This window comes from Stylophora pistillata, chromosome 10 (genome assembly GCF_964205215.1).
Source record: "Stylophora pistillata chromosome 10, jaStyPist1.2, whole genome shotgun sequence".
Lineage (NCBI taxonomy): Eukaryota > Metazoa > Cnidaria > Anthozoa > Scleractinia > Pocilloporidae > Stylophora > Stylophora pistillata.
Window position 1 is genome coordinate 6,602,371 of NC_142528.1, and position 12,347 is coordinate 6,614,717.

The 12,347-nt window shown below is 37.0% G+C and overlaps 1 protein-coding gene across 8 annotated transcripts in view; it reads left to right on the plus strand.

Moving 5' to 3' along the window:
* Nucleotides 1-1,645: 1,645 nt before the first annotated feature.
* LOC111325582 (uncharacterized) overlaps nt 1,646-12,347 on the plus strand; it is a 41,227-nt gene continuing 30,525 nt past the window's right edge. For 3 of the 8 annotated variants that reach the window (XM_088735367.1, XM_088735370.1, XM_088735375.1), the window contains exons 1-11: nt 1,646-3,038; nt 4,346-4,879; nt 5,454-5,555; nt 5,853-5,927; nt 7,359-7,883; nt 8,674-8,733; nt 9,088-9,177; nt 9,545-9,634; nt 10,290-10,379; nt 11,135-11,245; nt 11,653-11,727. In XM_088735367.1, coding sequence (XP_088591493.1) covers nt 1,799-3,038; nt 4,346-4,879; nt 5,454-5,555; nt 5,853-5,927; nt 7,359-7,883; nt 8,674-8,733; nt 9,088-9,177; nt 9,545-9,634; nt 10,290-10,379; nt 11,135-11,245; nt 11,653-11,727 — 2,992 coding nt within the window. In that variant the 5' untranslated portion in view covers nt 1,646-1,798. The remainder of the gene's footprint in view (nt 3,039-4,345; nt 4,880-5,453; nt 5,556-5,852; nt 5,928-7,358; nt 7,884-8,673; nt 8,734-9,087; nt 9,178-9,544; nt 9,635-10,289; nt 10,380-11,134; nt 11,246-11,652; nt 11,728-12,347) is intronic. The other 5 variants (XM_088735371.1, XM_088735374.1, XM_088735369.1 and 2 more) reach the window with 4 other exon arrangements.

Sequence of the window (12,347 nt, forward strand, 5' to 3'; positions counted from 1 at the left end):
ATATATTGTTATATTTCACTTTGTTCTTAGCCTTTGACAAGAGAAGATTATCTCTAGCTTCAAATGATTTTGTCAAAAGAAAAGGAACCATGGCCTAGAACACACGTATCCGCTTGAATACCAAAGAGCGAAGGGATGAGGTAAATTTTAATAGTTAAGCCTGTCTGAGATTGTAAGCTTCAACAAAGACAAAAGACTTACATGTCGGAGAGCTTCTGTATATCAGCGCCAGGCTTAGTCCCAGTTGCCACTGATGCTGATAACACTAAACCTATTCTAGTTTACCTATCATCTGCTTTACCTCTGTCGGATTAAAAATTAGAGACTTAAAACCAGGACTTCTGTAGAATCCGGCAATGGGGTCTAACGTGTAGCCCCAGGGTCCTGCTTTCATCTAACATGTGAATCAATGGGAACACTGAATAACATAAAGTCCGTTTGATAATTGAACGTGTCACCACCGTCAATTCATCCAATCTCGAATTGATAGAAGAATTCATTCAGCGGCAAAAACCTTTTGTGCAATGTAAAAACGACTCTGCTCTTCAAGACATCAGAATAGCTTCTAAGATCAAGTTGGATAACTAACTCTAACCCTAACCTCAAGCGATGTATTGTCCTTGTGCACAAATGCCTGATGAGCCAAAAGCCATCTTTTACCAAGAATTGCGGTTTAAAAGTTTAAATGAAGTAGGGAGGACAAATAATTCTACTACAAAGATGTGCTTAAAAACGGCGGTATACGGAGAACACTGACATTGATGACAACACTTGAGTAAGAGATGTAATGTATAGAACTGAAAATGGTGCATCATTATGAAAAATTTAATATCATGGAAGAAGAAGAATCAAGAAAACAACTTTCAGAAGTTAGAGAGATCTTAGAAGAGCTCCTGCTTAAATTAGGGTCAGGATTTGGAAATCCAAGCAGCTCATCCCCAATAAGAATTCTGAGGAGTAACCCCTCCCCCCTGGAGAGGCATGGGAACATCGTAGAACGTCTAGGATCCCCTGAGGCCCAGTTGATCCTTTTCAAAAGTGGGCGTCGTTCAGACACCCCTGTGCCCTGAAAAAGTATATTTACATTGGTGTGGAAGTCTTTGTTTTAAGCACTTTGTTTACTCGTTGACCTTGAAACTCGAATATTTCTTTGCTTTCTAAACTGAGAGGTATAAATATATTTTTAGCGGCCTGTCACCGTTCTGCGATTGTTTTCCTCTCCAGCACCTCAATTTCTGCTCGAGAGCCTCTCGAACAACTTTAATTAGTTTCGAGTGATGCTATGACATTTATGTACTTTGAAACAAGCCGGATAAAATTTATTGTTTTATCGCAGCGAGGCGGGTCCAGCGAGGCGGGTCCAGCGAGGCAGCCGAGGCACCCCAGAAAGTAGGAAGATGTAGTGCGGGCACTGACGAAAGTAAGGTATTGGCGAGTCACGCCGAGCTCGGGAACAGTGCTCGAGTGTTACCTGGAGATAGTGCCGTTGCCTAGCACAGCACTCAGAGTTTTGGTCGAGCAGCCGTTGCCCGCTCCTGAGTACTGGGCAAGGGCGCCATCCAGACGGGTGCCTGGGCGCCGTGGGACCGAGGTTGTCCCAGACCGCTGTACAGCTAACCACACTGATCTACCGGCGCAACTTTAATGATACGACTGACTGAAGACTGAAGGCGTCAGATGCGTCAAATGAGTAAGATGGAGTCAGACGTGAACGATCCTCCGAAATTCACATCGAATGTGATATTTAGTATGGTGACACTTATTGATTGGTAAAAAAAAAACAAAACAACACTAATAAATGGCGTCTTCGGAGGCTTCGACCGCTGCCGGTGGGAAAGAGGCGAAGAACACAGAGAGGCCTATCGATGTCATGTTCCTCTGTGACGAGTGGAAATCTTCGAAGGGTGGATTATCCACTTTCAATCGGGAATTTGCTATTAACTTGGCACAAACGACGACTGGTAGCATGAAAATCCACTGCTATGTCTCTAAAAGCGACGACCAGGACAAAGAAGATGCCAAACAAAACGAAGTAAATTTAATGACAGCTTCTAGTGTTCCTGTTTCAGCTGACCCCCTCGAATGCTTGAAGTTTCCACCCTCCGAGCTCCCAAATCCACATCTGATTATAGGCCACGGAAGAAAGTTCGGTGGTCCAGCGTATTTCTTGGTAAAGGCCACAAAGTGTAAATGGATTCAGTTTGTCCACGTTTACTGTGAGGACCTCGGAAAATACAAGAAAACTATGGCTGCAACAGACACAATCGAAGAGAACGAGAAGAAGCATAAGATAGAAGTTGACTTGTGTAAAGCAGCGGATGCGGTCGTCGCTGTTGGATCCCGTCTGCAACAGAAGTACAGCAGAAGTCTGCCAAATGTCAAAGTGGAGATTATTACTCCTGGAATCTTTGAAAAGTTTTCCGGTGAATCAAAGTTCGCTAAACACAGATTAGTTGGAAAGAACTTTAACGTGTTCTTGTTTGGCCGAGCTACCTTTGAGGATCTTTCCCTTAAAGGATACGATATTGTCGCAAATGCCATAGGTTCTCTTGGTAAGAGGTTTGAGTTGAAGTTTGTTGGCTCATCTCCTGGTGAACATCAAAAAGTTGAGCAATGGTTTCTTGACAACACTCGCATCAATCGCAACCAACTTATCATCCGTGGATATTGCAGTGATCCAGAGGAACTAAAGATGATGTTCTATCAGTCAGACTTGGTTGCCCTACCTTCTCGTACCGAAGGCTTTGGGCTTGTCGCGCTCGAAGCCGTTTCTGCTGGTATTCCTTTACTTGTTTCTGGTGAATCTGGCATAGCTGAGGCTTTGAGACAAGTTGAAGGTGGGAACACGGTTATTGTTGAATTAGATGAAGATGCAGATGAATGGGCACGAAGGATTAGAGAGATGTCTGAAGAAAGTGCAGAAGAAAGAGAAGCTAAAGCAAGACGGCTTAGAGAGAACTACAGAAAGGTGTACTCTTGGAGAGCAGAATGTGAGAGATTCAAAGGATTGATTGAGAAAGTGGTGGAAAATGCAAATGGTAGGTTCAGTTTTTTAATTTTTTGTTACAGTTCAGATCCATGTGATATTGTTACTTAATATTCTGTCTATAAATGTAGAAAATTTGTTGAAAGACTGTACATTGTTCATTTAAATAGTGCAAGGTTTTTGTAGTTTTTGTGTAAATGTTGAGATCTGATTGCAACCCTTTTTTCCCACTTTCTTCCATCCTCCTTGTTATAATATTTGCTTCATGCTTGCAGCACTTATGTATGTTAGCTATCACTGCAGTCTAGCAATAATGAGACGAAAGGTAATTTAGGCAAGGCTGAAACCTGGGGTACAGATTTCAGTGCACTGGTTTCTTCACAGGGATGTGAGGAAGCCAAAGGGAGATCTTGCAGGAACATTGTCCTGTTCTTTAGCTTGGTTTTTCCTGCTTCTTTGCAGCTTTGTTTCCCTTATTTTCTTACCTTCCCACTTTTGGGTTAGCATTGATTCCACACGTTGGGTTGTCTATGTTGTTTTGATTTAAGTTGTGATGGGCTGTACATGTTTAGTTTCCATGGCAACTTCCAGGCTGCTGAGGAGATTGTTTCTCTCCTCTGTGGCCATCTTTATCCAATACTTATAGGGTGGTGGTTTAGGAAATTTAAAAAAAAATTAAGATGTTGGAAAAAAGGTAACTTAATTATTCCTGTGCAATTTCAAAACTTATTTCACCTTACCAAGTCTTGCTTGGAAATAGTAAGAACACATGTGGTTGTAGTGATGACTACAGACATGGCCTCTTTTATTTTATCAGTGCAAATAATCCTGCTTCAAGATGGTAATGTACCTTTAAAAGAATTAGTAATCAAACAGAGAAAGGACAAGATGTTTGAGAAAGATACCACTATTGCTGTCCTCTCCTTTCTTAGTCCCAGTAAATTACAGTGAAAGCAAAAAATCTTCAAGAAAATTAGTCTCTTACCGAAGGCCTGGAAATAAAATGGTCTCATTACAAAACATTGGAAATGCTGAACATGTGGTCATGCAAAAATTGTGTTATTTTTGTGGGAATAATTACATAAAGATTCCTGAGAGAAATGCCCATTAGGCTGGGGATTGGAATGGACATTGCAATTGTTGTTCCTAGAGTGTCTCTTCTTTCCTCTCTTAAAAAAGGAGTGAACCCTCATAGGAACCAGATTCAACTGTTATCTTTCCCTGGCTGTAGGTTTTTTGGTGGATTTTCTCAGAAAAATATTTCATGAGTTTCACTATTACATTAGAGATTCAAGATGCACATCATGTTAAAATAATTATAAGGATTAAGATTAATTTTTACCTCTTATTACAAATCAGCAGTTGATGAGTTGGATATTACTATTGATGTGGAAGACCAAAAACCTGCTGAATCCAATAATCTGACAACAACTTCCATCATGGAGTCTGAAAAATACCAAATGGATGAGCTCCAAAAGTCATCTGCTGCACCAGAAATGCAAGGAAGTGTGTCTCGTCCAGACACAGAATCTCTCCAGGCACTTAGAGAGAAATTCTTTTTATTAGCTGGGAAAAACTATCTTGAGACTACGCCACCACAGAGCAAGGAAGAGCGTGATGAGTTCATGGACTTCATGCAAGACCTGAGAGTTCTCATAAAGTGTGCTAGACAAGGAAGTCTGGTGATAACAGTGCAGTGTAAATCTCTCCAGATCTTGGAGGAATTGTGGAGAGAATATTTATGTGGTCACTTGGGTGAAGTGGTTCAAAATTGTTTCGTCACGGAAACGATCTTGAAGGAACTGAATCTGGCAGAGCTGAAGCTGAAAACAACAATGGACCTAGAAGAGTACAATGCATGCAAACTGTACTTTGAGAGAGTTGCACTCAGAGGTTAGTACCTTACAATTCAAGACCAGATCATCTCAAAAATATTTGCAAAAGTGTAGCTCTCTTTCATCATGGAGTGGGTTTTAAAACTGTTACAATATGAAGAATTGCTATTAGTTTTCTATCAAGACAGAACATGTTGTCTAATTGAAAATGTTTATGTGCTGATGATGACTGTCTAAGTCTTGCTATAAGTGATTTCACAAGATGTTAGTTTGTATCAAAATTTTTGTTTGGAGTCAGTTGAACTTTCTTCATATCTTAATACTTTTTGGTCTGTCTGTTTGTGTTAAAAGAAAAAACTAAATTCAGTTAATTATTGCTTGAAATAGTGCTTTTTTTCCTTTTGGCTGTGTTAAATTTTATTTTGAATTCTTTATGAAATTTATTTGACAAGAATCAACGGGGAAATGATATCAGGAAGCAGTAGTTTTGGTTGATAAAATTGATTAAATGTGGGTTATCTGCTGCGCAATGATAAGATCTTTGTAACTGTCAATTATTATATTGGAAATGCAGTTTTTAGTGTCTGAATGGTAAACTCACATAATTGGTTTTCTTTTAAATTTTATTCTAGGTGCTTTGTCAGCTCAGTCATACTCCACAGGTACTGAAGATGACGCACAGATAGAAAGATGGAAACAGAACACAGAGGTTGTGGAGTCAGAGAAAGTGAAAAGTAAACACAACTGAATCTAAAGCTTGCTATACAGAAATTTAATAAAACCAAAAATTTAGCGTAAGTTTTTGCAGAAACACTTCTTTGTGACATTAGGATCTGTTTTGAAATAATTTATGAGATGTAATTGAGGAACCGAATGATGTCTTGAAGAACCAACTCTGAGAGAGTATTATTATATCTTTTCATGACCATGACACATGTTTTTAGAATGCCCATGGCTATCTTTTCTTTAATAAGTGATTTGAAGAAAACTATTAATAATTATAACTGCTCTGTGCACTAATTAACTCTCAGGTAGTTTACCCATTTTTGAAATGTCCACCACTGGTCACAATAAAGAAGGAGAAGAACCACAAGAAACTATGAAAGGTGAACAGAAAATTCAGTTTTTCTTTTATGTACTCTTCTACGAGGAAATAAATCAACCAAGAATGCTGTTAAATTCTTTCAACTCTTATAAAGTGCTGGCTTTTTTTTTTAACAAAATCTTGCATCCTAAGTTTGTTTTTTCTCATTCCATCCTTCATCTGTCTGTACCATGGAACTGTGAAATAGTGTATATATTACAATATTTGTGTAAAACTGGTCTCAGTAATAATTCAAAAGACATGGAAGAACTAACACTGAAAGCATGTGATTCTTTTGTTGACTTATCTGGACATAATGGAATTTGGACAATTTCTAGTTTCTTTTCACAGTTTCTTAGAATCCACTTTTTTAATTAATTAACCCTTTAACTACTATGATGGACCAAAACAGATTTTTTTCCTTTACAATACAAACTGACAAGTGATGTCATCAGAATTGTATGCTGGACAGTAAGGAGAATCACAATGAGATATTGGGAATGAAAGAATTCATTTATTAATTCATAACTGTAGATTTTTTAAGCTTATAGTAGCAGGGGATGATGAAACAGTATTATGATGGTAAACTAAGTTTTTGAAAGGGAACTTTCACTCTTTTAAAAAATAACTCTCAAAATGTTCCATATGTATACTTCTCAATAGATCTAGCTGAAAAAAATTGCCTCACCAAGCAATCTGATTTTTGTATCATTTTCCAAAGAAGGGTCTTACATGCACTTTGAACTCCCTGTGGCCACCATCTTGATAAGCGGGCTGTGCCCTCCAGGCGGATGACATTTTATGGTTGCTCAGTGCACTCTCGGTGTGGTGCTTCACTGTTGTTGATGCTATATTGCTGTTGTCTGAAGAAAAATTATTGTGAGTGTGTCAAGATCTTTCTTATCAGTTGGAGTTGGAGCACTGTTCAAGTGAAGAGAGACAGGAAAGTGAAGTAGAAGGTGAAGAATGTTGAAAGCTGATCAAACATTTCATGGAGAAGGCCTGTGACATATACTCACCAAATTTTTTTCTTGCCAAGAGAGTGGAGGTTCCCTTTAACCTTTGACCATGAACTATGCATTGATTGACTGACAGTGATATACTTTGAATAAATCTTACACACCATAATTATAGATGGTCAGATGTAAGTTTGATACCTGTATGTTATCCAAACTGAATTAATCCTCATGTACTCACAATGAAAATATTAATTGGCAAGATATTTGTTGAAGGAGCAATGAAGCAAAATGTTACCAGTTTTTTTGCGTTGTGTTTTTATAAAATTAATATGAGGTGTGTTTTATGGTTCAATATTTCAGTATTAGTGTTAACTTCATGATTAATGTCTTCTTTTAAATCTGATTTTATTTGCTTTATGTTCTGAATTTCGATATGGATAAGTTGATTTAAAGGACAATTTTAACTTACTAGACACTTTGCTCCAAATCAATAGATCAGAAACTAAATATCAAGGTTGACGTGGAACATGTGAAACTTGCAGATCAGGACACCTGCAGCACAGCTTCAGTTTCCACAATGGATACCACAGAATGTCAGAAGGCATCCATAGTATCAGGTGCACGCAGAAAAAGACGATCTGATACAGATTTAGAAGATGTCCAACCACTTGAAAAGAAAGTCCTGTGTTTAATTGCTATGAATTACCTTCATACTACACCACCAGAAAGCAGGGATGAATGCACTGAGTTTCAGGAATACTTGCTAGACATGAAGGTCCACATCACATGTGTTTCTGTAGGAAGTTTAGTGATAACAGTAAAGTGCGATTCTCTCAAGAGCTTGGAGGAGTTATGGGAAGATTACTCCTGCGGCCTTTTGGGTAAGATGGTGCGAGATTGTTTTGTGACTGAAAAGATCTTAAAGGCACTGAACCTGGCAGAGCTGAAGCTGAAGACAACAATGGACATAGAAGAGTACAATGCATGCAAATTGTACTTTGAGAAGAATGCACTCAAAGGTCAGTAAAAAGAAAGGAACAAAGGCAGGTACTTTGAGAAAATGTTTTGAAAAGTTTGCAAACACAATCCATCACTCTTTCAACATGGTGTACTTGTAGGGTTTACACACATAAGGAGACTGGGGTGAAATTTTTGATCATGACGGAACCAACTGTCTTGTGAGTTAGCTGAGACATACTGACTATATGAGCCATGACAAAATTAATGCTAGAAGTGATTTGTTTTCAAGACAATTAATATTCCTTTTTTTTTTTTGTGCTTTTCAAACATCCTGACCCTATTAACCTACTATCATTTCTTATATTTTCCTTTCAAAGCCAAATGAAATACCTGGGTGTCTATATTGATCAACACTTACACTGGGGACCTCAGATTAAACATATTAACAATAAATTAGCGAAAAATATCGGAATTATTACTAAATTAGACACTATATAAATCTGCCTACTCTGAAACAATTGTATTACTCTTTCATCCATCCCTATTTGACCTATGTTATCACTAGTTGGGGAAGTGCTTGCAAAACTAGACTAAATAAAATCAGAACTAAGCAAAATAAATGCATTCATTCAATTTTTTTTTTGTACACACTAGAGAGAATGCTATGCCTTATTATTATTTATATACAAGTCATGTATATCAAATCTTTCAATGTTTTCAACAACGTTTTGGTTCAGTAGTTCTTAAAGGCAATGTATCTATAGAAACAATTTGTTGTGCCTGTTTCTAACTATTTATCTGTAGAAAGTCTGAATGGTAATCTCTCTCCTTGTATACCTTTGCTTCTAGGCATCTTGCCTCTCTCTGAAGAACCAGAAGGGCTAGTTATGAAACTTCAAAGAATGAAAGGTGAGTAAAAGATGCTGTTAAATTAACCAGTTCGTGGTGAAACTAAACTAAGACTGCTTTGAAATACTTTGAGTTCTCAAATATTTTGTTTGATAGGAAATTAAACCCAATTTAGTTTTCCTCACTCTGTCCTTTGCTTTAAGGGAAAATTTAGATGATAGGGGCTGGGGATGGTAAACAGTATATGACAAGAATGTAAGTTTTCTCAATGTAGATCTTAAATTATACATTACAAAAACTGACAGTGAAGTAATGTAGATCAATTTTGTACACTGCAGTCATGTTGGTTTGACATGTTATAATGTCTCTATTAAGCGTATCACCATAAATTGCCCTGTGTATATTTTACCTTAGGTAGTTCACCCTCTGTTGTGTTGCCCCCTGCTGGTCAGCAAAAAGAACTGGAAGGAAGACAGAAAACTATAAAAATTCAGGGAGAGAAAGGTGAGTGGAAACAAACCCTGATTCAGAAGCTAAGGTTTAATCAGAATTAAAATTGTTAAGCAGGAAATAGAATGCTAAGTTGAAATGCTTTAAACAGTCATGACAGCTTTTACTTTTTGGAGTAGATTAATCCAAACTGCTTTAATTAAAGGGAGTATTGAGTTGTTATGTGGTAACATTACATGTATGTACATGGAATAACTGTTTTCAAGATTGATTACTTGTGTCAGAATGGAGAAGTGACACTATCTGACTTCAACTTGAATATAATTTGTTGTTGGTGCAGGTACAGTGTATGCCTGTTGTTATCTTATCTGTGTAAAGTAAGACACTGAATTTTAATTAGTCTGTATACCTTTGCTGTCAGGTTCTTTACCTTCTTCTCCTCTCTGCACCACTGATCTTGAAGAAAAGCTGGAAGAAGTATGTGTGAAACTTATTAGGCTGAGAAAGGAAGGTGAATAGAAAAAATCATATCTTGTCATTTTCAAGGAGAATCTGATCCAACAATGCTAATAAATGTCCATAAAATTTGGTTAGGTTTAAAAATGGGCTTTTTACCAGGCTAAAATATTCAAAAAGTAAAAACCAAATGTTTTGACACTAGGTCATCATTGGGGTGATGATAACCCAGAGTCAAAAGACGTTTGGTTTTAATGTTAACATATTTTAGCCTTGCAAATGGCTCAACACTTATAAAATAATGTAATGAATTGAATGTTTTCACAATTTCACAATCACTTTTGAGAGAAATTATTCCATATCTGAGACAAGAACCTTTTTCTGTCCTTATTTTCATCCAAGAATGGTGTTAAATGGTCTCGGCTATTATTCAATATTGTAACTTAGTTTTGTTAGGTAAATTTCTCAATTAATTCAGTTTTGCCTCTTAGTCCATAACTTCAGTTAAAAAACTATTAAGTTGGCTGTAGCATGTGACGATGATACAATACTTATAGATAGTTAATTTCAACAATGATGATAAGTGATGATGTAGGAAAACTTGCACCATGTTCCTTCATTTGACCTTAATACATGCTGGTATGCTTTAACTTTTAGCGAAAGTTATGGCACTGAGTGCTGAATACATCTGTGTATACCTTTTCTCTCAGGCAAATTAGCTGTTCCTGAATCTTCAACCAGTCATCTTGTGAAAAAATTAGCAGAACTATGCATGGAACTTATAAGGCTCAGAATGGAAGGTGAATGAAAATGTTTATTGATTCCCTCTCAGCGAATTAAAAAATAAAATTAATGTAAGAATTCTTTTAATAAAATGCCTTCACTGATCCTGTATCCAATTATCACTTTTCAAGAAAAAATTTTCCCTCTTATAATAACTTACAATGAATGCTTCTACTCCTTATTCAAATTATAACTTTTCAAGGGAAATTATTCCCTCGTAAAGATAATTCCTCTTGGCCTCTACATTTAGATACATGTATATTAAGTGAGATTGCCATCTAGTACTTTCAGCTATTGTCATGTTTACTGTCGATTTTTATAGGAGATTATTAGTTTTTCCTTATTGTTTACTCTGGTGGAAGGGAGTATAAAGTTGCCCGTGGCTCATTTTGATGAAACAATTTTTCTTAAATTAAATGTAATTTGATATATCAACTCAGTTGAAATTGTAAATTGGCCACTGTATAACGAATAAAATGGTGGCCAATTTACAATTTCAACTGAGTTGATATACCAAATTACCTTGTTACCCCCACCGCTGCAGCACCATGGGTTCTTTAGAAACTTTTAGCCTTTATTCATTAATTTTTCTCAATGGTTGATTTCAAGAATGACCATAATACAATAATATACAATGTTAGTTATCTGTACATGTATACAATGTTAGTTATCTGTTTTTAACCATTTATGTAAGGTAATCTATTTAAGGCACTGAATGATTAATACAGTAGATATATGTATGAAGTTACATTTCCCGTCTCTGTAACATCAGGTACTCTGCCTCCCCCTGAACTCTTCACTGCTAATTTTGAAGAAGAACTAGAAGAACTACGAGTGAAACTAGACAGACAACCAGAAGAATTCTACAGACAAAGATATGAAGGTAAGTAAAACAAGCATGGTGGTTCTGTTGAACAGGGCAAACTCAATATGGAAAGTGAAGCAAGGAAATGGTTGCTCTACAATACAGGCTTGATTTTTTCAGCAGAAAACTGTAAGGTGAAACTCAATTCCTAAATTGTTTTGCATGTGTTGTTTTCGTCTTTCTTGGATACCTAATGTAATCCATGTGATGAATTTTATGAACTATAAGGCAGCTTAATATACAATGCAACAGGACATTTTACTCTTTGCTTTTAAAGTTTTAAGCCTTTCAAGAAACATTTGCGCCCATTACATGGTAAGCATCGATTAATGTGTATTTACTCCATATTTAAGCCAACCCCTCTTCTGACATAATGCTATCAACCAAGAATGGTATTAAATGCATTAAACCATTTTGCTCTTTAGGTATTCTCTCAACGAGGACCTTTGAAAGAGACGTAGAAAAACTACTCAGGCAACTGCAGGAAAAGAGGATGGAAGGTGATTAGATGGTGCACAGTTAGAGAGAAAATTAGTTTTTACAATAACTGTCGAAATGCTCGTGCGCTCATTGGACAGGAAGTATTGTCAGAAGGGAGTTTTACCACAATCAGCAGTAATGTTGCATTCTGATTGGCTAACTTGCCATCATTGATGAGAGTACAGACTATGCTGCTGACGTCATTGTGGCACGCAACGTGTCATGCACTGAAGGAATCGTCTTATTTGACTTTGATATTGTGGTAAACAACAAATCGATCAATAGTGGTTATGCGAGGTCTGTACTGTTATCGACAACGATATTCGTCATCGAAGTGGTCAAAATTTGTTGCGGACCCAATCGGCTGCTCCTCGTGAGTCCACAACATTTTTGACCACTGTAATGAAGAATATCGCTGTCGATAAGAGTAACACACCACGCTAAACCAATGCATGTCCATTTCTTAACTACACAATGGAATATTGTAGTCAATTTGGTAATTGACTACAGTGAATTACCAAATACAGAAAATGCAGACTGCTATTAAACAGTTCCAGTTCTATATCGAATTATCTTTTTCCACGGGACTCTTCTTCTACCACAGTAATTATTAACAACTGCGATGCTCAGTTACGTTTCT